This window comes from Penicillium nucicola (genome assembly GCF_028828085.1).
Source record: "Penicillium nucicola strain IBT 29836 chromosome Unknown utg000010l, whole genome shotgun sequence".
Taxonomy (NCBI): domain Eukaryota; kingdom Fungi; phylum Ascomycota; class Eurotiomycetes; order Eurotiales; family Aspergillaceae; genus Penicillium; species Penicillium nucicola.
In genome coordinates this window covers 4,301,736-4,327,181 of record NW_026643134.1, presented here as the reverse complement: position 1 = coordinate 4,327,181, position 25,446 = coordinate 4,301,736, and the positions used below count along the sequence as shown (strand labels likewise).

Below are 25,446 nucleotides of genomic sequence, written 5' to 3'. Positions count from 1 at the left end.
TCAAGAACATAAAAGAATGGGCGAACTAGTAGATCAACAGACGATTTTTCCGTTTCCGGAGTGTGGCCTCAGACCCCGCCGAAACCAACATCAGTGGTTAATCACAAGCGGCAGGAGTGCGGAGGCGTAGAAGAAGCATCGCGTAGTCCGAAGCTAAGCAAGTTCTCCAATCTACCAATCATCTTCTCCTGGGTTGGGGTATATAGCCCTGTTTCCCCTCCCTCAAATGAACGAAAGAATAGTTCACCTCCATTTTGGATTATAACCTGGGTCATCTATACAGAGCCCAGCAGGATGTTGCTCAAATCTGTATTGACCTCTGCACTCCTGGCCGTGTCATTCGGCTCGGATATTGTGGATGCATCCAAGCATGGCAAATTTGGACAGAAGGCACGCGTGCCCCAAGAAAGGGCCAAAAGAGCCATTGAGGCTCGGACTGTGGAGACATCGAGTACCAAGAAGGACTTTCGCTTTTTGAGCAAAAAAACCAAGCGTGAGTGTTGACCTTGTTCGAGAGAAGTATCAGTCAAGTGGTACTAATGGATCGATAGCTTACTTGGTGGACTCTCTACCCGATGTTCCATTTGATCTTGGCGAGATGTACTCTGGTTTGGTGCCAATTGATACTCATAACGAGTCTCGAGCCCTGTTTTTCGTTTTTCAGCCTACTATCAATGAGCCGGTTGATGAAGTCACAATCTGGCTGAACGGTGGTCCTGGATGTAGTTCTATGGAAAGTTTCTTGCAAGAGACTGGTCGGTTCTTGTGGCAGCCGGGTACCTTTGCGCCGGTTGAAAATCCTTATGCTTGGGTTAACTTGACTAATGTACTGTGGTAAGTAATTCGTCTCGTATCTTGTTAAGAATGATTGTTAACGTTGTGAAGGGTTGATCAACCTGTCGGCACTGGATACTCAATTGGTACCCCAACAGCCGATTCCCAAGAAGAGACTGCACAAGACTTCATTAAGTTCTTCAAGAACTTCCAAAAGCTTTTCGGAATCAAAAACTTCAAGATCTATGTTACTGGAGAGAGTTATGCGGGAAGATATGTGCCCTATATCTCCGCTGCCATGCTGGACGAGAAAGACAAGGAGTACTTTGACCTTGATGGTAAGTAAAACGATGATATCAAAGAGTAAAGTTTCTCTGACAGTTTCTAGGTGCTTTGGCCTACGACCCATGTATCGGACAATTCGACTCTGTGCAAGAAGAGATCCCCGTCGTTCCTTTTGTCCAGCAAAATGCCAACCTATTCAATTTCAACGAATCATTCATGGCAGAACTCGAGAGGAAGCATAAGTCCTGCGGCTACGAGAAATTCATCGACGAATATCTGACCTTCCCCCCACCCGGAAACCAGCCCCAGATGTTTTTCAACTACACCTCAGAGGCAGACTGTGACCTCTTCGACCTAGTCTACGACGAAGTCTTCCACATCAACCCCTGCTTTGATCTTTACGAGATCAACTTAATGTGCCCCCTACTATGGGATGTTCTCGCCTTCCCCACCTCCCTAGTCTACGAAGCCGTAGGCTCAACAGTCTACTTTGACCGCGCAGATGTTAAAGAAGCTCTCCACGCACCAAACATCACCTGGGCTGAATGCTCGAACGAAGCCGTCTTCGTCGGCGGCGATTCCGGCCCCGAGCAAGAAGGAGATATCTCCGCAAACCCAATCGAGCACGTTCTACCACAAGTAATCGAAGCCACGAACCGTGTTCTGATCGGCAACGGTGACTTCGATATGGTTATCATCACGAACGGCACGCTCATGTCTATCCAGAACATGACCTGGAATGGTCACCTGGGTTTCCAAAAGAAGCCTTCTAAGCCTATTGATATTCAGATCGCCGATTTGCAGTACGCTGATGTCTTTGCTGAGAATGGGGCTTCATCGCTCGATGGGCCACAAGGTATTATGGGTATTCAGCACTATGAGCGTGGTCTTATGTGGGTTGAAACTTATCAGTCTGGTCATATGCAGCCACAGTACCAGCCACGTGCTGCTTACAGGCACTTGGAATGGTTGCTCAGACGAACTGAGGAGATTTAATGGATTTTATATAAGTTTGAGCGAGTGTGGGTCTGTATCTGTGAAGACGGGATTAAACATAGGATGTCGATATGTTATGTATACAAATGAGACATTAGAATCACAGACTTGTGAGCCAAAGACAGACCACAATCTATCAGTGCTTTACCCCGGATCTGATTATGATATCTCCCTGTGAGATCGACTTTGCGGTAGTGGCTAAATCTACATAAAGCGTCGATTATTTGATGCCTCTAGACCTGATGATTATTTCTCTACCTCCCTCTTACTATCACCCTGTGAAAGTGGTCAATTGAGATCTTTGTCTCTGAAACCACCCGGTCAATCATTACCGGTGGCAGTGGAGCAGTATTTTCAGGAATACGAGACGAGAAATTCACATGCATCGCACTTCATATCCCACCAGGGCGGATCAACGAAACTGTGAATCATGTCACCTAGATCGATCGCCTCCCGGGTTTGAAGTATGTAGTGTGTTGAAGAATAGGTCGCATGCACCTCACGTTGCATAGTAGTCGTTCCACTAGAGCTCACACGACCCCCTGCGCAATAGAAGATTCCAGGCTCAGAAGTTTTTCTTATTCCGAAACTAATGAGACATCCAATCAGAAGCCTAGAAGCCTCAGCAGGTAAAGTATACACCTTAGCGCATTATTTCCCAGTTTACGTGCTTCACATATCAGCCCATGTCCAGTCCAAATCCCAGTGGACGTACTGTCTGTACTGGGGGGTATTGCCGAGGACAACTCCACCTCCACAAGAGTCCTGATCTTACCAGTAATGTAATTTGAAAAGAGAATATTCAAATCTGATTGGACCAGTGCCAAACACAGTCCCGTCCGAAAGCGGCATAGATACGCCTCCGCCAAGCCTGAGGCGCTTTGGGCTTGAGGGATATTCAAAGCTTTCCATGCTTGATCTTCCTGTTAGGGCTTGGATTTTCAGCAGTTCATGCATGTGTATTTCATTCCCGTCACCTCTCAGTAGTCTACAAAGTTATAATTGAAGATCCGGAGACGGGGAAGCCAAATAGAGACTGAGATGACGTTGCAAGCGCGTGGAGCACATCGCATCCGGCCTTGATGTCCTACATGAGATGGTCTTGTTGTGCGCATTTCGCTGGTGGATCACTTATTTCCATTAGGAAATTGTTGTCGCAAATTCCATTGGCGCGACCATTCGGGCTCTTCCGTATGTTTATTACACCCGATTCACGGCCGAAACCTTTTGGAATCCAAATGAGTTTCCTCATGTGTTTCTTTGATTCCATGGAATTGCTGAGGCAAAGAGAGAGAGAGAGAGAAGTTGAGACTCAAGGAAATACTGTTGCCCTTGGTGGCGCTCAACCCGGGAAAGGCTCGTGCCACCAAAGGCTAATGAGCCCCTAAGACGCGCCGTCAGCCACTATAATCTAGGGCAGTGGTCTAGCTTGTTTTGATGCCAAAATTTTCTCACGATTTTTACCGCAAGTAGCCCGAGGACAAATACATGGAAGTTGATCATACTGAACTATGGAACGCTGAGTATCCCCAGTTCCGAGCCAGTCCTGTATTGCGGCGTATGTTACAGGTCCACCGAAATTTACACACTAGACCCCATCAGGCAATTCTGGTAATTTAAATGACTATATACAGAAGAAAGCAGATCCCACCTTCTTTTCTTTCTTTGTCCCTGAACTTCCCTCTCTCTCGTGGTGCAACTACTTCAAGCCTGCCTTGTCCTTTGATCCATCTTTTGATCGGTAGTTCAACAGATCATTTCATCACCGAGAGAAAAAAAAAAGAGAAATCTGTTTCCAACATCGAACCACTCCTCTCAAGTCGATTCCAGTAGCAAGCGATCTTGCATCACCCTGGCGGCAAAATATGAACAACGATCACGACAGTGTCAACAGAATCCATAGCAACTAGCCCATTTCCATCGGAACCAGTCCTCGCGCCAAATTCGTTCTCACGACAAATCAGCCCCAGCACTCACCCAAAAAACCCAATTGCAACATTTCATTCTGTAGACCAAGCCTTACCAGCCAGTTTCGAAAAACCCTGTGCAAATATTAAACGAAACGGACCACACGACCAATTCGGCAGATAGCAGCAACTCCCGCAGGCGATTTTATCCAATTTCTTCTCCAAAGCGCCATTGACTATAATCATGGGTCTCAAAAAATTTAACCCGTTCAAAAAGGACCGCCAGAACTTTCCGGGGGTCGTGATCCCGTTGGCTGGTGCCCCTGTGCATAGCTCTAACCTCACCCAGAAGGACGACAAGGAAACCAAGAGCTTGGACCTCACGTCTTCTATGGAGAATGGCAGTGCCAGCTCTCAAACTGGCTCGACATTGACGCTGGAAGCACTTCGCGCAGAAATCGAGTCTGAGGTTGCTACTGCGACTCATGACTCAGCCTATGACCGTATGTTCAATGTTCCTAGGGTTATTCTCTCTGATGGACCAACTCCATTTGTGCTATCACCCAAGTTTCACGGGGATTTTGTTTTAGAGTTTGTGCTAATTCAATACAGGCAAGGCGAAGGTGATTAATAGAGCTTTGCAGGATATTGGCATGGGCCGGTATCAGTGGCAGCTGTTCTTCCTTTGCGGTTTCGGTTGGACTGCGGACAAGTAAGCATTTATTTCTACCAGTTTGCTAGCATCAAATTACTAACCTCTGTTTGTTAGCCTATGGCTCCAGGTGAGAATAATGACTGAATATCACCTTGACTTTACTAATAATGTATAGGGAGTCGCCCTTACTCTGACACCCATTTCTTACGAATTTGGGCTCTCAAGTACATGGGTGCGTTTTACGACCTGTGCTTTGTTCTTGGGTCTCTGCATCGGTGCCTCGTTTTGGGGTATTGCCTCTGATATTATTGGCCGTCGTCTTGCTTTCAACACTACCCTCTTCCTGGCTGGTGCTTTTGGCCTAGCTGCGGGTGGAGGTCCTAATTGGATCGGGTACGGTTTCCTAAGGTACAACAATATGACTCGACTCCATGCTAATTCAATTCTCCAGAACATCTGCTCTTTTCGCTTGTCTTGGTCTTGGTGTGGGTGGAAACCTGCCTGTCGACGGTGCTCTCTTCCTAGAGTTCTTGCCCTCCGTCTCCGGTAACATGTTGACCATGTTGAGTGTCTGGTGGCCTGTCGGCCAGCTGATCGGCAGTCTGCTTGCCTGGGCATATATCCCAAACTTCAGCTGCACAGGCTATGAGGGCTGCACCAAGGAGAAGAATATGGGATGGCGCTACCTAGTGCTCACTCTGGGTGCCATCACCTTTGTCATGTTCATTCTACGGTTCTTCTTCTTCCATCTGTACGAGTCACCCAAGTTCCTGCTCTCCCGCGGTCGTCAGGAAGAAGCCGTCGCCTCCGTCCACGGTATTGCCTATAAAAACGGCACCCAAACCTGGTTGACCAACGAGATCCTCAACGAGATTGGTGGCTACGCCGAGACCCAGGAAGAGAAGACCAAGTTAAGCTATGGCCAAATTATTCGCCGGTTCTTCTCCAAGTTCTCAATGGAGCGCATTGGACCCCTCTTCGCCAACAAGCGTATGGGCTTCAACACCGCCCTTCTCTGGTTCTGCTGGGCCACCATTGGCATGGGATACCCCCTCTTCAACGCCTTCCTGCCCCAGTATCTCGCCACATCTGGCGGCGAAGTCAACTCCAACTACATCACCTACCGCAACTATGCTATCACCTCCATTGTCGGTCTTCCCGGCTCAATCCTGGCCTGCTGGACTGTCGATATCAAGTATATTGGTCGCAAGGGTACAATGGCAATTGCCACTCTTATCACTGGCGTCCTACTATTCTGCTTCACTGCCTCCACCAGCTCCAATATCCAACTCCTGTGCACTTGTCTCGAGGCGTTCTTCCAGAACATCATGTACGGCGTCCTGTATGCTTACACACCGGAGACTTTCCCTGCTCCCAACCGTGGTACCGGCACTGGTATTTCCAGCTGCCTAAACCGTATTGCTGGTCTCTGTGCTCCACTTGTGGCTATCTACGCCGGCAGCTCGAACCCAAACGCGCCCATCTATGCTTCTGGTGCTTTGATCTTGGCTTCTTTCGTTGCTATGTGCCTCCTTCCCATCGAGACTCGGGGCAAGCAGACACTATGAGAATCAGCAACAGACCGCTCTTTCAATTCTGTTCCGAGGTGATTGACACACCGATATCAGATAAACATCGAAATATACAGGAGAAAGCAGATCCCGCCAGTCTATATCCTGGTTTCGATCTTAAAGAGACCAGTGAATTGACAGAGGCGCATGTCCTTATCTCACAGGAATGAGCCGCTACAGGCGGAATTCTGACAACAACACATCCCTCTTTCCTATTCAATTGGATTGAAAAAAGGGATCTTCATCCAGTTGACCATTTTCCCATATAAGATACCATATTTAACATTTTCTGCCCTACTACCCCCATCATGATCCATGATTATGCCATATTATCTGATTTACTACTTACTTTTATCACGATTTACGCATTTACCAAATAAGCAATCCATATGACCAAACAAATTCAAAATTCGTCCTTGTCTCAAGCTTGTCTCAAATACACTTGGGGCTTGCCCTATTCACATGACTATCTTATTCAACGAGCATCTACACGAGATGTTTTAGAAGCCACAAGGGTAACAAGTGTACTGTACAGTTCAAAGTGGAATCATCCCAGCTGACATGTTTAGCTCAAAGCGGGGGACGAGCCAATCTACGTTGGCCCTTTAGCTACTCACACCGGATGACATATAACTCGGATATCACAATCCTTGTCAGACCGCCGCATTCCAAGTTTTCCAGAGTTGTCGTGATATCCAATGACGTAAGAACCATTAGAGCCATTAGAACTATTAGAAGCATCCCCCAGACAAAGAAACCTGGAACTTGCAGGAGTGGAGAGGATCGAGTAAGTGAGACCCCAAAAGAAAACCTAGCGACAACAGTAAGGCCGGCGATGAAAAGTAAAAACACAACTTAAGAAAGTCACAGTAAGACAAGCCAGATATAATCCTGCTAAAAGCAAGGAAAGTGAACTACGAGAAAGAAAAAGCTTTGAGGGGGAAAAATAAAGACAATCCTTGACAAGTATGTAGTTCCTATGAAATAGATAGCAAAGAGACAAAGATAAACTCCATTAAAACCCAGGCAAGCACCACGATTCATAGAAATTGAAGAAAACCGCACATCCCCTATTTTCCAATCGAGAGCCACAGAAGCATGCAGATATTCTTCGCCGGGTAAGATCCTTGATGCGCAGATGAACCCAAAGAGGGGGAAAAAATAACAAAGAGATAAAAATCAAGATAAAAGATAAAAGATAAAAGAGACAGTGCCATGAGAACATAGGGGTCAACCCAGAATGAGAAGCGAAGAAGAAAATATGAGAGAGAAAAAAAGGAGATCCGTAGAGAACATGAACATCGCTCATAAGTAAGCGCTGAAAAAGGTATAAAAACATCAAGAGCTTAACCCTGGACATCTGTATGTTCTTGTCTATACCACTGGCTGATTGCGGCGACCACGTTTTTCAAGGAGGGTGGCGCCGTCGAGAGTAAGCTCGAAGGGTTGATGGGGCTTGCGCATTGCGCTCTTGGCCGCCGATGCGACGTTAGCATCGTGCATGCCGTAACCCTGGCGGGCTTTCTGCTGATGAGGGGCGGCTCGTGCTTGGGCGGCGCTGCTCTGGTTACCGAGGTTTGTAGAGCGGAGCTTGGCTTCCATGCCGGCCATCTCGCCGGTGCCCTGGGCCTTGGGTACCTTTTGCGGGGGCTGGCCGCCGACACGGTGGCTGTATTCTTGTTCATCGTCGTCATAGTCCTCGTTGAGGGAGCCGAGGGCCGACTGGAATCCAGCTGGGCCGTTGCGGTTGGCATTGCGGACTTTGGCGCGGCGTTTGCCCTCCTCTTCTTGTCTGTGGACTGCGTAGCCAACATCGAAGACCTCGCGGAGGTTGAATGCGCCGGGAGATCGGAAGTCCATACGGCGGTCGGCTGTTACGGAGGGCTGCTCGAGGAAACGGGCGCTGGCGGGTTGGTAAGGGCCGTGCTCGGCGCTGACTGAGTCGAATTGTTGGCCCTGCTCGGTCGTTTGAAGGGGTGTGGCCAAAGGAGGAGCATCTGCGGCGGCGGTAGTCGCCTCATCTGTGCCGCGGATCCAGGGGTGCTCAAGGAATTCCTTGATGCTGTAACGCTTCTCAGGGTCCACGGTGAGAAGGTGAGAAATCAAGTCCTGCGCGGACTTGGAGATGTCGTCCCACCAGGGTGACAAGAATGTGTATTGGCCGCGTGCGACCTTTTCAGTGAGAACTTGGATGCTCTCGTCGTAGAATGGAGGGAAACCGCAGAGCAAAGTGTAAAGCACACAACCCATGGCCCACATATCCACACTCTTGGAATAGCGCTCATCTTTGACAATCTCTGGGGCAGTATATCCAACTGTACCACAAGGGGTCATAGTTTGGCTATCCCAGATCACCTTGGAAAGACCGAAGTCTGCGAGTTTGATCTTTCCAATGCCACCTGAGCCATGACCAGGAATAAATTCTCCTTCATCTTCCTTATCTTCATCGCCGGGTTGCTTGGGCTTGGGGTTTTTGGTGGGGGTCTGGGGGATTGGGTAGAACAGAAGATTTTCGGGTTTGATATCACTTTAGAAGGTGTTAGCACATAATTCATGCTTTGGACCGACGGGCAACAAACCGATGAACGACACCTGATGTCTCATGCAGATATTCAATTGCCTCTGCGACTTGAGTGATAACATGGCGACTGAGATCCTCGCTGAAGTAGGTCAATCGCACAATCTGATGGAACAGTTCGCCTCCGGGGCAAAGCTCCAGGATGATGTAGTAGTATTGTCGTGATTCGGAGAAGTCGATCAATTTGGTAATGTTGGGGTGGTCAAGGTTGCGCATAATCTGAACCTCCTTGAGGATATTTGCTCGCTGAAAACATGAGTATTAGCGATGAAAGAGCCGATGGAGGGACATTTGAGGAACGTGAACAGGGCATTTGGTCAGGCCGAGGCGAGTTACAATTGCCACCGAACAGGTAGAGCTCGAGAATTCAAAAAATGCGCACCTCGGCCGCCTTTGGGACCTTTTTGACCGTGGGGTAGTGAGGATCGTTCTACAAGACATATTGGCGGTGTTTTTTTTTTTTCCCCACATGGACGAATTGCGCGCCATGTAGTTCAGAAAGAGAGCGAGAACACGAAAAGAAGAAAAAACACGGTTGCCTTACCTGGTTGCTGTTCATTTCGAACTTCCGGACGACCTTGATGGCCACCTCACCATATTCCGTTGTGCTATCTTTGGCGCGGTAGACGTTGCTAAAAGCGCCATCGCCCATCTTTTCCACCAGGATCCAGCGATCTAAACCCGGGTATTTGGGCATTGTGGATCGAGTCACATTTTCTTCTGCGACCAAGCGTTCAATTTCAGCAGAGCGATCTTGGCTGACCTGTGAATCCGGCTTGTGTTGCGCATTCACCCGGCCTTCGGGCCCAAAGGCTTCCAAGGCGGGCGAGAATTGACCTAGTGGCTGTCGCTGTTGCTCGGCATGCACGGTCGACACGTCGGTGGTCGGTTCGGAATGAGTGACTAGGCGGGCCTGCTTGCCATGCCTAATGAAGTTCTTAATATTCTGTATCGTACTCATGATGCCGGGAGTTGAGGGAGTCAAGGATTCGCAGAGACGGAAGTGCGACACAGTATCACAATGTGGAAACGAGGAGGGGGGACAGTAGAAAAACAAGTCTAGGTCAAACCAGAAAGAGGAAGCAATTAAGGAGTCTCCACTCCAGAAAAGTCAACAGTGTCAAAAGCAAGAAAAAAAAAGGGGGGGGGGGGGAGAAGAGAAATGAGGTCAGATATCTAGCGGGGGGGGGAAAGAAGTCAACGCCTATGACGACGTCCACGGGGATCTTCGTGCGATGTCATCGTTGTTGCGGCTTGGCCACCCAAACTGGTTCTCTTTTTTTTCGCTTCTTTTTTTTCATGTTTTATATTTTTTTATATATTTTATATTACTGGCTTCCCCTGTGTTTGTGATATATCGTCTTTGATTTGCCTATGACGGGTGCTAATATAACACAATAAATGAAAAAGTGAACCTTGGCTGGTCTGATCCTATCATCTGGGGTAAACTGGCCTGACCATGGCCTCGACATCATAACCTCAAACCCCAGGTCTCACAACCAAGCTGGTTTCCGTGACCGAATGATGAAAAGCAGACCTGGCCGATGTGGAGAAAATACCGTCATCACCCGTTGCCACATGCTTGGATCCGGATTCACATTGTTTGTTCGAGATTGGATTGCGCTGCACCGTTCCTATTCGTGCGGAGGGATCCGATATTGGCAAATGGGCAGAGGGAGTGGAATGTGGAAGTTGATGCGCAAACATGTGCATTCAAACATTGCGCAAGGAGGATGTAAGAGATGTAAGAGATGCCAAAGCCACTGTCTCAGGAACAGAGACTAATCATGCTCCACATGGCCTGTAGATCGAAGTGCTCCGTAACGATGTTCAACAGCTGTACATGTAGTGGGGTGGAGAGGAATCTGTTTGATATCTCCTCCCCTTGGGACACTGCATCTTCTTTATTGGCGTGTTGGTCTCCAGTTGAATCAGTTGGATCAGTAGGATCAGAGCTGGACAACAAACGTAGCCCAGCCACACGCGAATATCGCCAAAATCGCCAAAATCGCCAAATCTTCACTTCCCCTCCCCTTCCCCCCCAACTCTCTGTCTGACAAAGCAGACTGATCGCCCTTATCGGACTCGAACCTCGATCGACTCCCTTGCATCCTGCAGATACAAAGCCGCGGTTTGAGATCCATCAACTTCCATCATTGGTCGCATTATTGGTCGCAACGTGCTTCGCGCAATGCGACCCTTGCGGACGGATTGAAACATTCCAGGTCATGATTCATATCTAAAGGTTGATCACCGCCCGACGCGACCGGGGTTTCGCATCTGTCAAAATGCCAGCCGTGGAAGTGATGGGACCGGAGGATGCGCAAGCACTTGAACGGCCACTCCTGAGGTCTCACAAGGCGCTTCCTCGGCGGGGCATAACCATTCCCAGTATCGAAGTTATCCAACCGGTCTCACCGGATCAAAATGGGACACTGAACGCGACACCTGCGCCACCCTTGACTCCTCCCAGAGGCCACGACGTGGACCGAACGGTCCGGAGGATGGATTCGTCCCTGTCCGACCTCACTGCTGGGATGTTGACTCCTCGCCGCGCCTCGAAGCCCCCGACCCCCGATGTGACTCCGCCTCGAACGCACGCAAACAAGCGGCCTTTGTTAAGCCAATTTGTGCATGTGTCCTCATCATCCCGAGCGGAATCATTCCAGACGGCAAATGAGAGCATCTCGTCGTCTGATATGGACAGCCCAGGGCGCTCATCTCAGACCACGAGTCAAACCCCGAGACAAAGGAAGCCGTCAAAGCCACCTGCCGCAAATGGGTCTCATTCATATTTCACCAGCGCCAGAGAATCCCCGCTGGTTTCCCAGCAGCCTAGTGATACCGAAAACGAAACTGGATTCGAGACTTTTGATGGAGATTGGACTGTGAACACGATGGACGGCTCTCCCATACCCGTTGGGAAGCGAAAGTCCGCACGGAAATATCCACAACTGAACGACCAGCCAAATCTCGTCCAGAATGGATTGGACGTGAAACACTTGGATGCCTCTTTGATGCGGGAGAAGAAGCTGCGTGATCGAGTTCATGATGCTCATGAACTGACGACTAGCTCATCCATGGAGCGATTCCGTGAACAAATCGGCTGGCCATCACCAGAGGGCGCAACTAAGAACGGTGACTCTGTACCTCGTCCTTTGTCCGTTATCTCGTCAACATCGACTGTCTCGGCAATGATCATTGACTCGCCCAAACGAGCTCAGCGAATGCTTCGCCATACCGAAAAACGAAGCTCGTTGCGATCTGCCAGCTCCCCGATCACCCACTCCGAGCGTACCTCGTATGGATCCCTTCCAGAATCGCAACATCGTCTGGTCCATAAGCCCACTCGCATCTCTGAGCAGGGCCGTCGAAGCGCATCGTCATTCTCGGCCAAGACTAATAATAGCGCAACAACACCCGCCATCGAAACCATCAAGGTGGTTGTTATACCGGAGCGTAGTTCGTCCCTCAACTCAGGTCGCAACAGCTTTGTGTCTTCCAAGCCGGGCTCTCAACGATCGAGCCGTCGTCCCCCAACTACCTCAACCGGTCATGTAGATGCCCCGAGACAGAAGAAACGTACCATGTCAGACTCGGTGTCTACACACTCTCGCGCGACTGATTCCAGAAGTCGTTCTATCGGGCGACCTGTCATTCCACCTCGGAGCTCATCGCTTTCTGCGCCAACGAGTCGGAACAATTCTCGCGCCACATCTCTTACATCGGCCAGTCTGCAAAGTCACAATCTAGCCATGGATCTTGAAATCAAAAAGCGTCGCGATCAGCAGCCAGTGTCTCCGCCTCGCCATAATGTCCTGTCCTATGACCCTAGCGATTTTCTCGAGGTTCCCAACATGCATGCATTTGCAACCGCTGACGATATGACCCTGCATCCCCCCTCGCTGCCGTTCACCGGAGGATCAATCCCGTCGTCTTCGCCAGGGCCAATAGAAATACAGGAGGCTACAGCTGTCAGCTTGTTCGCACACAACAACCATTCTCTGCTACTGGTTGATCCCAGAATGCTGTCGACCAGATCCCACCTCCATGGGTTTGGGATCTCGAGCGGTCCAGTTAATCCTCGCACACCAGACAATCCAATTCAGCCAGGAATGATGACAGTCGATTCCCCGTTGAAGAACCCTCGTCCTCCACCCAAGCCACCAGTCGCGAAGCCACTTCCTCCGATTCCCTTGCAAGAGGGTCTCAATGGCGCAGATGAAAACAAAGGCCTCAACCGACGATGGAGCTCAGTACGTCGCACCTGGAACTCTCGCCCACGGTCCGAATCTTTCAACACCCTAGCCCGATCATTCTCCATGAAATCAGCAAAGAACCGAACAACCGGGGTAGAAATGGACAGCCGCCTATACCCCTTCTGGCGACCTCGCCCATTCTGGGAAGGCGTATCTGATTCCCCCAAGAAAAGCGGCTCGCCAACCCGCCAACTTCCCCAGACTCCAGCCGACTCCTTGGTAGTAAACAACACCCTCGGCCTACCCCAACAGCGAATCATCTTCGACGGCCCTCCCGCGTACGCGCGCCGCAGCCCAGAAATGAAGCGCCTGTTCAACGGAATGACCAGCAACGGCAGTCTAGTCGATCCAGGCATGTTCCGCACCGGGTCACCTCTGCACCCATCTCGCTTCCAAGCCCTTTCCCGCTGGGGCCTGCGCGTCCAGTCGATGTCCTGGCGTAACATGCGCAATAGACTCCGACGCCTGCGCCAACGCCGCGAGGAGCGCAAACGCGCCGCGAGGAGAGAAACCCTCAAGCAGAGTATCGGTGTCCCTGTCTATGTAGCATCCAGTGCTACTACCGGTATTGCTGGGAGGTAATGAATGACGGTCCTCTTCTCTTCCTTTTCAGTCCTGCCCGTTCTATGTACGGCTGTGTTCTGCGCCCAGCCTGACGATATCACGATGCATCTGGGAGTCATTTGTCTTTTTTTTTTTCTTTCTTTCTGCCGTTGAAACTTTGATGCTTTGAAATTTCCCTTTTGCCCATGACCCGGAGATCTATGGTTTGACCTGAGATCTATGATGATTATGAAACACGAAACACGACTCTTGTGATGATAACGAACTTACTGCTGCTTGTTACCCCCTACTGCTTTTTTAAACTGCGTTGATTCTCCTTGGTTCCTTTGTTGGGCATGAATGTACTATTAGTCTATTTCTACGCTTAGCATACGTATTTATCTGTTCCTCTTACTTGGTCTGTTCGTAAATTGTGTCCGAAGTACTCTGCAGCCGGAACTGTGTGACGCTGGGCGATTAACTTGGGAATAAATAATGTCTCTCGTATGTCTTTAGTTTATGTGCAGTATTGTTTGTTGGGACGAAGTAACTGGATTATAATGGTACTGGGCTCTTTAACATTCTGATCACGAGCATGCTAGACTGTTGATCGATATCCCCAAGACTAGAGAGCATAGCCAAGAGAGATTGAGCCCTCACTGTCTTCATCTAAAACACCACAACCACGAGGATAACCAGCCAACTTTCGAATCAGACGGGGGTTTCAAGATCTACACGTCCCGAATGGCAGGGTATGCCATCTTAGAGCCTAGGCACATATCCAGGGATAGAACCCTGGTCCCACCAAGCGAGAGGAACGCCTGCATAGTCCGAATAAGATTCCCGCACCGCTCAGACATCTAGAAAGAATTCTGCCGCACAGATCTGGCTATATCTCCCATCGTTGGTGTCGAGAAGGGGTCGAATAACACGCCCCATTCGTGGAGATGAATGCTTGTATCCATTCTACCGGGACCGTTCGATCTGCAAAGTATATATATTATAGCTTCTGTTGAATATTATTGCGCCACATAGGTCTAGCCTTGAGGGGGTGGTATGTTGCATCACACTGTAATTGTGCCTGCTAGGGTCCAGATGAGTGACGTGAAGGCAGTGTCTGGATAACCGATGTTAGCTTTGTGCTCCTCCACCTACAACGCATACTGGTATTGGAATCCTCCCTGGGGTATCGTGTCCAGCACCCAATTCAAGGACACTCTCCCTGGGAGCCCCCATATCTCCCTTGTCTCCTTCCAAGCCTCGCTCTCTCTTTCTCTCTCCCTCGACAATGGCATGTGGGCCTCGTAAACACATCCTCGGCAACAACTATGGCAGCATTCCACGGGAAATGCGCAAATAGCTTCGCGCTCTCGTTGATCTTGCTCGGGTTTCTGTGTTGTTTCTTCTGACCGGTGGCTTGTTTGTTGTTGTGGTTATTGCGAGAGCTTTGGTAGAAGGGTCCCTGATGTCTACTGTAGGTTGGCACAGCGGAGGGAGGAGCAGAGGTGGAGGCCTAGCAGACTGGGGTGTCATCTGAAAAAAAGTGGTCTAGGAAGAGCTGAAGACATTTTCTTGGTGTTCTTCGTTGGTTTCATTTTCGGGGTGGACGTTTGGGGTTGGGCCAGTGCTCTGGTGGTTATGGTGAGTTGGGGACTTGTAGATTGGAAAATTAGTCTTTAGTGGTGTTAGTGGTCATAATCTGGGTCCGTCTGCATTGAGTCAATTGACTGGACTGGAGGACTTGACTGTGTTGGGCTTTGCAGAAAGTGAAACTCAGTATATTGTTTTGTTTGCATTGGTTGCATTGATTGCACTGTATGCACTTGGTTCTGGATATTACATAATATCTCCAGGTTTCAGCCGGGTGAGTCACGTCATTTTTATGGATACTGGAGTACAATGAGGAGCACCATTTTTGTTGGGGGAGCTGATTTTGATTTATTTATAGTAATAGATTGGCAAGAAGAAGAATTAGAAAAAAAAAAAAAAAAGTAAGCTTGCAATATAGTGAAATAAAATTATTGCGAGATCTACATTGACCAATGTCAGCTCAGGTACAAGAATGTACCAGAACCATACCAGGGGGGCCAAAAAGCATTAGGTGACTATGACTGTCGGAGTAATGATCCCCTCCCGTTAGCGTGAGGGCCCGGGGGCCTGTTCGTTGGGCTTTGACACCTGAACACCGTGAGATATTACCTAAGGAAGACAATCAGTTTGTCTAATGCTCCGGCCAGTCAGTGTACAGTACAGTGACGGTCAGGCCCACGGGTCGAATCAGAGTAGAATGTCTGATACGGAGGATGTGTTAGCCGTCACGGGTTATCGTATGAATCATCGCATCACCTGATAACAAATGACCAGTGACATCACCCGATCCACCTTGTGCTCAGCTAGACCGGTCGATGCGCTGCAGGTGATCTGGTTAAACCGGTAATCAGTACTGGCGAGGTACCTGTGTCGCTTGTGTGCGGACAATTCCTGATACACGACCATTTAGTGACTTGATGGGTACATAGGCTGATCGACAGGCAACGGAGTATTCACACACACCATCAGGGTATCACTTACTGTAAGTAGTTCTAAGTGGATTGAGAGCCCTATGGTTCAGGAATCAGAAGATGACTAACGAGGGAGCCTCGGTGGTTCCGTGGAAAGCATGGCCGAACCAGGGCGCAATTCCCCTGTACGGAACGCCAGGAAAGTTGGCGAGTGCCAGGCCACACAGTGTCAGGGTGGGCACTGCCACTGGGACAAAGATTCGCAATTGTGCCCTGCGACGGGCTCCACTGTTATCGCACCACGGTATACTGGACTCTGTGCAGTGGACAGTATAGCTGGCAATGATCATAGTCACTACAATATTAGAATGAGGGAGAAGAAAAAAGACTATAGAGAATAAATAAAAAATAGAATCCTAGTAATATACACAGTGTCACCGGTGATCCTCCTCTTCCCCCCCCCGCATGCTCAAAGGGAAAGGCCCCCGCAAACCTGAGCGATTTTGGTTCGTCTCTTCTCCTTTCTCCTCTTTTTTTCCCCTTCCACCTTTCTTTTTTTTTTGGCCCTTACTTCTCTTTCACCTCTCCTCTCTCTATCTCTATTACTCCCTTCTCGCACTCGTTGCTACTCAACTTCTCTTAGCTACTTCAGACTAATCCCTCCGCGTCATTCCACTCCTCTTTTGAACGCCTCTTCGTGTTTCTGGGGCCTTCAATTCCATTGAACGTTTCCTCAACTCCCACCATGGCATCTTTCAAGGTATGACCCCCCCATTGTTAGCAGCTCATGACGGAAACTAAGATCTTCCCTCGGGTAGGAATTGTCCATGTCGCGTCCTCTCCCCAACCCCAGCCAGCGATCCTCCCACGCGCACTCCATCTCGCTTAGTGCGGTCAATTCACACCACCGTGTCACACGCCGCAAGAGTGTCACCACAGCCGCCGCCAATGCAGCCGCCGTGGTTGCCGCCTCGATGGAAGGCAGCGAGTCCACTTCGCTACCCATGGCGCACCGCCGCAGCCTAGGAGGCCGCAAGGGACTGGAATCCGGCTCTGTCGGCAACGTGTCAGGTTTCAGCTCATATCTCTCCCGCAGTATCAACAGCCCTAGCCAGGAATCACCGGTCGCCCGCAAGGACTCCCCGGGGTCGGAAATCGATGCCAAACTGAAGAACCGGAACCGCCGCGCCAGTGAGGGTGCCATATTGAAGACCGAGGGGAAGCGTGTACCGGCAGATTTGCGTTGCGATCGCTGCGGAAAAGGGTATAAGCATGGCAGCTGCTTGTCCAAGCATATGTGTGTATCCCCCCTGCCGCTCGGCCGTCTTCTTCTTGCTCGGGATTATGCACCATGTCGGCTCTGTGCAGGTCGCCCTCGTGGTCATTCTATTCCCCCTTCGTCACAGTTCCCTTTCCTCCCCCTTGTCTCGACATTTGGTTGACCTGTGATTTTTTTTTTCTCGTGGTAGGTGGGAGCACGATCCAGCATGGGCCGTTACTTCGAAGCTTCTCATCTCCAAGCACCAACAGGTTCAACTGCTGGAAGCCGCCTCGGTTTTGGTCACCATGAACCACGACGATATTCCCGAAGAGGCCGCGGAGTTGGCCGCGGAGTTGGCCGAGCTGGAGTCCGAACTGTCGTCAGGATCTCCGGACGCTTCGTCCGAAGTGCGGGACGGAATCAGCTCGGCTGAAACCACACCACCCCCGATGGACGAGGAGGAAGACGATGACTTTGAGATGTCCGGCGTGCCGGCCCACTGGGCCAAGCGACCCAGCGTCAGCAATGCCTCGGGTTTCTCGCGTTCCTACCAGTCGGTTCACTCTAGCTCGTACAACGAAAGCGCGCCACTGCACTCCCCGGCCTTCTCCCACTTCCGTCGCTCGAGCATCGACACCCGCCCCTCCACCGCCGACACGAGGTTACACGACGATGATGAGGCGGATCTTGCGGCGGCCATCGGACTCTGCAATTTCGGCACTCCCCGTACCGGACCCGTCTCCATGACTCCCGACGTGCCGCCCGTGCCTCCCCTGCCGGCGCGCTATCTCGACGCGAGCAGCCACCCGAGCAACCAAAGCCCCCACTCGATGCAGCCGCGCCCCGCCGAGCAAGCCCGTCGAGATTCCGAGGCCAACATCTTCATTTCTCGATCGCTCAACCCGTCTCTGTCATACAAGGTTTCCGATGAGCGAGAGGTTCGCACCAGCGGCAAGGAGGCTCAAGAATCCCGCCAGCGCCGCAACGCCGACGTGGACTTTAGCAACCGCTCCGCACCAACCGATGACGATGACGATGGAGTCTTTGGCCGCATGGAAGAGTGAAGACTTACTCCATCCCATGTGTTCCAGTCACCGGGTCCTCGCGACCTATTTCACGATCTCATGTACGAGCTTGAGCGAATTTTTGAATCTTCTTGTTTACATGTTTCCGACTACCCAGAGAGAATAGAGCAGTGGTCCTGTTTCATCGTTCTTTGCTCTTTTCTCAACGGCGTGAGCCATTCTCGGGACCTTTCTTCACCTTTCGAGATCCCATGTATCAACCATGTCTCCTTGGCCCGTTTTGCGTTGTACGCTCTGTTTTGTTTTGTTCTTGGAAACCCCCTTAAACAGTCATCTGTGTATGACTGGCGCATATTCATCCTTATCAATACTTATACTCATACTCATACTCATTTGGACTAGTGTGTGTTTCTCACGTCCTCATGTTTCGTTCGTCCTTTTTTTTTCCCTTGATCTTTTCTTTTGTCCTTTTGCCTCGCACATATATACCAAACCAAATCCTACGATTCCGCCCCTTGATTGTCCATCCCTCTATATATCTCGTCCATTCTCTCCATCTTCGTCTCCGTTCTCTTTGATTTCTCACCCACATTCTCTCTCCCGTCTCTTTATCTCGATTCCTCTCAGATCTCTCGCCTCGGTTTCTCACTCTCGTGTATCCAATGATCCTCGGACGGGCTCACAATGAATATAACTCATGAAACTATATGATACTACCATGGTAAATGTAAATCGAAGAGCTTTGGATATACAACGCGAGGACAGTTGCCGCCGGGTGTCCCCACGTCGTGTCCTTGGGAGCTCACCGCAAAGAAACTTAGATCATGCTACTCTAGATCATAATCCCAAGACGCTCATACAAATTAACAATAGTGCCAAATCAGAAGATGGTCAATTCTCGTTCGAAATGAAACAGTTGCATATCGAATCATCAAGACATAAGGATGATACTTAGGTACCAAACTATCAAGCAAGCAAAGCAAATTAAAGCTACATTATATACCAGATAACATGCCAAATCAACAAAGCGAAGATAGTATCAAAATCGACATTGCAATACTCAACATCCACCACCACCACCACAGCCTCCACCACCTCCACCTCCACCGCATCCACCACCACCACCTCCGCAACCGCCTCCGCCGGCTATTGGACATGTTAGTTTCATGTTCGATTTTGTGGGGTTGAAGTGGGAACTCACCACATCCGCCTCCACCGCTGCCGCATCCACCTGCTCCGCCTAAAGAGAAAGACAAGTTAGTACCTAGACATGACAGATGATCAAGGGCAGTAGTGAGAGCAAAGGACATACCACATCCACCTCCACTACCAAGTCCACCGCAGGCACCTGCAGCTACAGAACCACCTACAACCAACCAGTCAGTACGATATCAAAACAGAAAAGAAGGGAGAAAAAAACAACTTACCACAAGTGCCCGAACAACAATTCCCAACAGCCCCAGAAGCAGTACTCATACAGCCAGGATTATTGGCATAAACATCAGAATTGATACACGGATCCGCCATGTAAGGCGCATAAATGGGCACGAAAATCGGGAACCCATAAGCATAGGGCATATAATAAGGATCAGTGGCAGCGTTCCTCTCCCGCTCGCTGCCCTTCTCCTTCTTCTTCTCAGCGGAAGAAAAAACAGAAGACTTCGAGCCAGACCTCAACCTCCCCCTCTTCTCAGCGCGCCTCGCAGCCTTCTGATAATTCGACCTGAGCTGCAAATAGTTCACCGAGCCGCGGTGGTCAGGGGCGTACAGCGAATCAGGCCGCACGGCATTATGCGCCGAGATGTGCGGGTTCTTGTTTGGGTCTGAGGATATGTCGGGTCGGTCGTGCAGCGAGTCTGCGGCGTCGCGTGCACGCGATGCCGATCCAACGGTTATGAGTCTGTCGTAGAGATCGGGCGTTCGGGTCGCTTCGCAGTACCAGCATGTACACTCGGAGTAGATGGCGCCGTTCGTGACGCGGCGGTAGGTCTTGCTGGTCCAGGCGAAGCCGTCGGAGAGTTTATCCTCGTCGACTTTGTCGTCGTGGTCGATGAAAACGCGGATGCCTGCTTTTGTGGGGGATTTCGTGCTGTAGGCGTAGTAGCGGCTTGGGGAGAGTTGGTGTGTGTGCCAGGCTAGGTCGACGTCGAGGGTTGGGACGGCCATGTTTCTGGGGTGGTCCATCATTATTTGGAAGAAGACTTCGTATTTTTTGATCAGACGGGTCATTGTGTCGTGGACGGTTGGCGAGTGTAGCCAGTCGATTTGGTCCATTTTGGAGATGAATGTTCCTTGCCGGATTACGGCGCCGACTAGGTCCAAGGCGAATGGGCCTAGGTTGTCCCAGTATCTGGACATGAGGCGACGGAAATGGATTCGTTCATCTGGGCGTAGGCGCTTGACGTATATGTTGCCGTGGGCTTCCATTAGGGCCTTTCGATCGCGGAGTTTGGGCTCTAGTTCTTTGCGAAGGTCGTGAATGTCTTTGCACCAGTCGACTCGGGGATCGGTGAAGTTGAGTAGCTCTGGTCCGACGGCTTGTAGGAGGCGCGTGGGGAAAAGAATGTGGTTGAGGCTTGGGTGGCCGCTGACCTTGTCGTTTGGGCCTTCGGGGATTCCGTGGAGGTTAGTGAATGAGCCGGGCATGGGGATGTCGGCGTGCATTGTAGCTTCGAGGTCCTTTCGGAATTTGGCGACCTTGAGTCGGCCGTGGTCGATTGTGTGACGGCAGTGAGAGCATGATGTTTGGAATGAGTTGTCTGCGTACCCATCGCCGAATCTAAAAGCGTTCTCGACGGTATTTCCGAAAAGAGCTTCTGTCCACTGGACAGTAACCATCTTTATACAGCTAGGGCATTGAATTGTCTTGGTCGGCGGGTCGTGCAGATTGTTCCATTTGATGTTCAACTTCTGCTCGAAGATCTTCTGGGCCTCGTCCGAGACGTTGAATTCCAGCTTGCGGTTGTCAATGCAACTGTCAATTATCTCCCAGGGGAAGCCTGTCTTCCAAGTGCTCATTTTGCCATATCGGATACAATCCTCGAGATAGTTGCGGGGATTCAAGCAATGAGCATGCCAGACCATCAAGATATCTGACAAAGAAGTTAGCTTGAGCCTTTCTGTGATTAATATAGTTCACTTACCGATCGGAGGCAGATTGTCGGGGCTCCATGCCACTAGAGTTGCTGGATTGATGATGTCCTCATAGTCCGAACGTTCCACATCACTCAAGCATGCATTCTGTCTTGATCGCGGAAGACCAGTCGCCCACCATGTAGTATATCGATCAACTGCACGAGCTGTGTACACAGCCCAGCGCTTCTCGCGGATTCGAGCCCTCGCTTCATTCATCGCTTCGGGGAATCTGTCGGCATCGATGTCTTTGATACCAAAGAGCCCGTCATCACCTGAGACGTTCTCGCGTAGGTCTGCCAGTACAGCCAAGAACTTGAGATGTGCGATGCATTCATCCCGGCTGATAGACTTGATGTCAGAGGATACTTTGAGGTTTAACTTCAACTCCGCCGATAGTTGCGCTACTGGGTCATCAGAATATGACGGCGGTCGCTCACTGGAGCTGGCCTCGCTTTGAGTGTCCTTGGACATATTAACTTTATCTGTTGATACGCCCATCGTTGATTATAGAATGAGATTGAATTCAGGCGGGGAAGGAGGTGATTTATAACCCCCGGATCCCCCCAGGGCGTTCATTTACGGGCGTAAGCGGTAAATCCAAGGAACCAAAGAACATGTTCAACGTGGAACCAAAGGAATGAGCCCTGCGAGGCTAAGCTTCTTGCAACTCGTTCGTATTTACCCTCCGACATCTACAGACATCTTCTGATTGGACACCAGTATGGAGGCGAAGCTGGGCGCTGGGCAATGAATGTCTTGCACTGCCTCGGGTACTTACATGTACAGTATGGAGAACGGCCCCCAAGGCATACTGACGATCATGATCTCATGGCCCCATGATTGGGTTTCTAGTGTACTTCGATGCATGGGCATCTGTTCAGACTATTTTCTGTTCCTCGTCGGATTCTAAATTAAACCATCACGCATCACGTGTACTGTACTTGATCCCGTTCACCACCGTCACGTGTACTGATCATACCACGTGACCTTGCTGTACAACCCCGAGTCAGCTGACCCTTGCCCCTCGCTGACTCATCGCAGAGTCCCAGACGGCCTTCACCGAGAACATCATTGTATGTCGTCAGTTGAAGCAAAGAAAAAGAAGAAAAAAAAAAGTACATGTACAATTGCCCAACTTTGGCTATCTTTGGTACATATACAGTACTACGATCGGCCAAATAACCGATCATACCGGAATCCCGATCTCGACCAGATCAAACGTCATTCAGCCTGGCTTCTCTCGCGCGATCGAACGGCATCGGAGGAGGCCAGGCAGCTCTGGAATCTACTTTGAGCGCTGATAATGCTTCAGTCGACAGTCCCGTAATGGCGGGTCTCAACCAGTTACCTGTCGTGGCCGATGGCATGCCTGGTCGCAAACGCAACAGCACCATAGCGGGGATCGACAGCTCGCCGGGAAGTATGGAGGATGTGGATGATCAAGAAGCGCGTGAGGATAAGAGACGTCAACCCGTGAAGCGCGCTTGCAATGAGTGTCGCCAGCAAAAGGTTTGGGATGTGCGCGATCATGAAATTTTAGACTGGTGCTAACCTTTTTTGGATTGCGATAGCTTCGATGCGATGTTGTTCAAGATCCATGGACCGACTGTTCCCGGTGTCGCCGGTTAAAGCTCGACTGTAAAATCGAATCGAACTTCAAGCGTGTTGGGAAGCGCAGTCGCAATGCCGAAATGGAGAGGGAAATCCTCCAGCTGAGGAAGCAGATCGCTACCGGTCAGCCGATTCCGCCTCTCCCCCAACAACCGCTGGCTGCTGGCCAGCTTACTCCGAAGCAGGAGTCGAATCAAGTCAGTCCTGCGGTGTATCAAACCCCGTCCGCCATGTCCGCGGATCAGTACATGGGTTCCCAGGAAGCGGTTGCATCCTTGCTGGACTTGCGCTCCGGTTTCGATGGTGCCAGCTATTTGCGAAACGGAGGGCAAGTCAAGCGGATCGAGGATGTTATGGTTGTTCCAGAGAAAGTCGTGGAATTGTTCAATCTGTAAGCTCCCAACTGCCAATTCGCGATCAACCCTAACACTCTCAGTTTCTTCACATACTACCACCCGTTCCTTCCATTCCTTGACCAGAAGCAGTCTCCCGATGAATATTATAACTCCTCATCGCTGCTCTTCTGGACGATCATCAGTGTTGGTGCACGACGATACCAAGGCGACTCGAACCTATTGAATTCTCTCGCTGGTCCAGTTACTCGACTAGTATGGAGTACCTTGGCCGATATTCCTCAGAACTACCATGTTGTAAAGGCTCTATCTTTGCTTTGTTCATGGCCATTCCCCGTGAGCAGTACCTCAACAGACCCGACATTCATGCTATGTGGAATGATGGTACAGGTTGCTATGCAGCTGGGTCTCCATAGGCCTTCCCATACTCAGGACTTCAGTAAATTCAGAGTGGAGCTGATTGAGGAAGAGCTGAGAGATAAGGTTCGGACATGGGCTATCTGCAACGTTGTTGCTCAGAGGTATGTAACTCCGACTCTATAACTACGGCCTTGGCTCATCTCTTCAGGGTATCAACTGGCTACGGACAGCCATCGTCCACTCTTTACGATTGGACGTTGTCTTCAAGCGATTCGCTGGACCCGAACTTCAAACTCCCCGAGGACATGAGACCACGACTGGAGATTGAAAAGTTCTGTGACAGGATCACTCGATCGCTTTACACAAATCGCCGAGACCCTGTCGGATTAACCAATGATCATGAAAGATCAACCATGATCTCATTCCTATCTCGAGATTTCGAGGAGCTGGAAGAACAGCTCAGGACGCAGAATGATTGTAAGCTTCCTGGTTCTGTAGTTTACATCTGATGCTAACCAATCAGGTATTACTGATTTGTATCTTCGTGCTGCCAACCTTCATCTGCACTTGTCGGCTTTCTTCGATGAGCCTACTGCAAAGGACTATCGCGAGCGTGTCTTGTCTTTGTATGTTGCGACGACATCATTCCTCGAAGCCGTTCTAAACCTTGAGACCGGTGTCGGTCCGGTTATCTCCTACACACCATACTATATCTATCAGATGATGGTTGCTGCTGGATGCACGCTCCTGAAGCTGTGTAAGAGCTTTTTTGCCTCTCATATTGACATGGATTACACCAAGCACCTGTTCAACCGCACGATCTGGGCCATTCGCGGAGTATCAGCGTCCAGTAACGATCTGCCTGAACGCCTTGCGGAGGTGTTGGCCCAGATGTGGAGATTAGGAGGAGCAACTCAACGATCCAACAATAGCACCGATCTCGACGACTCCCTGCGACTCAAAGTGCGTTGTCGAATGAGCATGTCCCTGCTCTTCGACTCCGTATGGCGATGGCGGGAGGATGCACGAACAAAGGGCCGAAATATTGAAGGTTAGTATCAGTCCCGCCGGTGAAACCTAATATACTGACCTTGTCTAGCTTATTTGAAAAACCCAACAAACCCCGACTCCGCGGCCGATTCGTCGGCCACCTCATCAGTTGGGCCTGTACACACATCAACATCCACCCCTGGAATTTCCGGTGGAGATCCGAGCCTTGCCCCAGCACCCTTGCTATCACAGGCCAGTCTTGGAGTTCAACCACCCTCGCAAGTGAGTGGACTACCAAGCGGCTTCATGGAGCCTAATTACGAAGTTTTCGATCCTTTGAACTGGCTCCTTGACGGATTGGTAGACTTGCCTTATTCCTACTCAACTATGAACGGAATGGAAACCTCGGGCATCGCATAGAATGAAGTAATTTCTTGGCGTTATGGATATTTGTTTGCGGGCTTGGTTTGCGTGTTTGTATCATTATACCACATATTCGATCGCTGATACACCTCAGGGAGTTTGCTTTTCTTGGACAACTGTTTATATTTTCTTACGATGAGTCTTGTGTATGAATCTGTATCTCTTCCTGACATTCAAAGCTTTTATTGGATCGATCCCCTAGTCACATTCAAGTAGCCC

The 25,446-nt window shown here is 50.1% G+C and overlaps 7 protein-coding genes across 7 annotated transcripts; 5 read left to right on the top strand and 2 right to left on the bottom strand.

Annotated features, from left to right (window-relative positions):
• Nucleotides 1-294: 294 nt before the first annotated feature.
• On the top strand, nucleotides 295-2,055 carry sxa2 (putative pheromone processing carboxypeptidase (Sxa2); the record flags this gene model as incomplete). The annotated part of the gene is made up of 4 exons (XM_057132585.1): nucleotides 295-493; nucleotides 552-834; nucleotides 886-1,112; nucleotides 1,163-2,055. 4 exons carry the CDS (start codon nucleotides 295-297, stop codon nucleotides 2,053-2,055), a joined length of 1,602 nt encoding a protein of 533 aa, XP_056980573.1.
• A 2,151-nt stretch (nucleotides 2,056-4,206) lies between these two features.
• N7511_010207 (uncharacterized protein) lies at nucleotides 4,207-6,185 on the top strand (the record flags this gene model as incomplete). The annotated part of the gene is made up of 5 exons (XM_057132584.1): nucleotides 4,207-4,465; nucleotides 4,575-4,674; nucleotides 4,732-4,744; nucleotides 4,793-5,010; nucleotides 5,069-6,185. 5 exons carry the CDS (start codon nucleotides 4,207-4,209, stop codon nucleotides 6,183-6,185), a joined length of 1,707 nt encoding a protein of 568 aa, XP_056980572.1.
• Nucleotides 6,186-7,562: 1,377 nt separating this feature from the next.
• N7511_010206 (serine/threonine-protein kinase) lies at nucleotides 7,563-9,727 on the bottom strand (the record flags this gene model as incomplete). The annotated part of the gene is made up of 3 exons (XM_057132583.1): nucleotides 7,563-8,715; nucleotides 8,768-9,012; nucleotides 9,311-9,727. The coding sequence occupies 3 exons, from the start codon at nucleotides 9,725-9,727 to the stop codon at nucleotides 7,563-7,565; spliced, it is 1,815 nt and encodes a 604-aa protein (XP_056980571.1).
• Nucleotides 9,728-11,054: 1,327 nt separating this feature from the next.
• On the top strand, nucleotides 11,055-13,607 carry N7511_010205 (uncharacterized protein; the record flags this gene model as incomplete). Its single annotated transcript, XM_057132582.1, has 1 exon — nucleotides 11,055-13,607. One exon carries the CDS (start codon nucleotides 11,055-11,057, stop codon nucleotides 13,605-13,607), a length of 2,553 nt encoding a protein of 850 aa, XP_056980570.1.
• A 3,207-nt stretch (nucleotides 13,608-16,814) lies between these two features.
• Nucleotides 16,815-18,394, top strand: N7511_010204 (putative C2H2 finger domain protein; the record flags this gene model as incomplete). Its single annotated transcript, XM_057132581.1, has 3 exons — nucleotides 16,815-16,829; nucleotides 16,888-17,366; nucleotides 17,539-18,394. The coding sequence occupies 3 exons, from the start codon at nucleotides 16,815-16,817 to the stop codon at nucleotides 18,392-18,394; spliced, it is 1,350 nt and encodes a 449-aa protein (XP_056980569.1).
• Nucleotides 18,395-19,415: 1,021 nt separating this feature from the next.
• On the bottom strand, nucleotides 19,416-21,988 carry N7511_010203 (uncharacterized protein; the record flags this gene model as incomplete). The annotated part of the gene is made up of 5 exons (XM_057132580.1): nucleotides 19,416-19,501; nucleotides 19,557-19,595; nucleotides 19,668-19,721; nucleotides 19,783-21,447; nucleotides 21,499-21,988. The coding sequence occupies 5 exons, from the start codon at nucleotides 21,986-21,988 to the stop codon at nucleotides 19,416-19,418; spliced, it is 2,334 nt and encodes a 777-aa protein (XP_056980568.1).
• An 828-nt stretch (nucleotides 21,989-22,816) lies between these two features.
• Nucleotides 22,817-25,224, top strand: N7511_010202 (putative C6 transcription factor (Leu3); the record flags this gene model as incomplete). Its single annotated transcript, XM_057132579.1, has 6 exons — nucleotides 22,817-23,008; nucleotides 23,062-23,492; nucleotides 23,538-23,975; nucleotides 24,023-24,291; nucleotides 24,338-24,865; nucleotides 24,914-25,224. 6 exons carry the CDS (start codon nucleotides 22,817-22,819, stop codon nucleotides 25,222-25,224), a joined length of 2,169 nt encoding a protein of 722 aa, XP_056980567.1.
• Nucleotides 25,225-25,446: the final 222 nt, after the last annotated feature.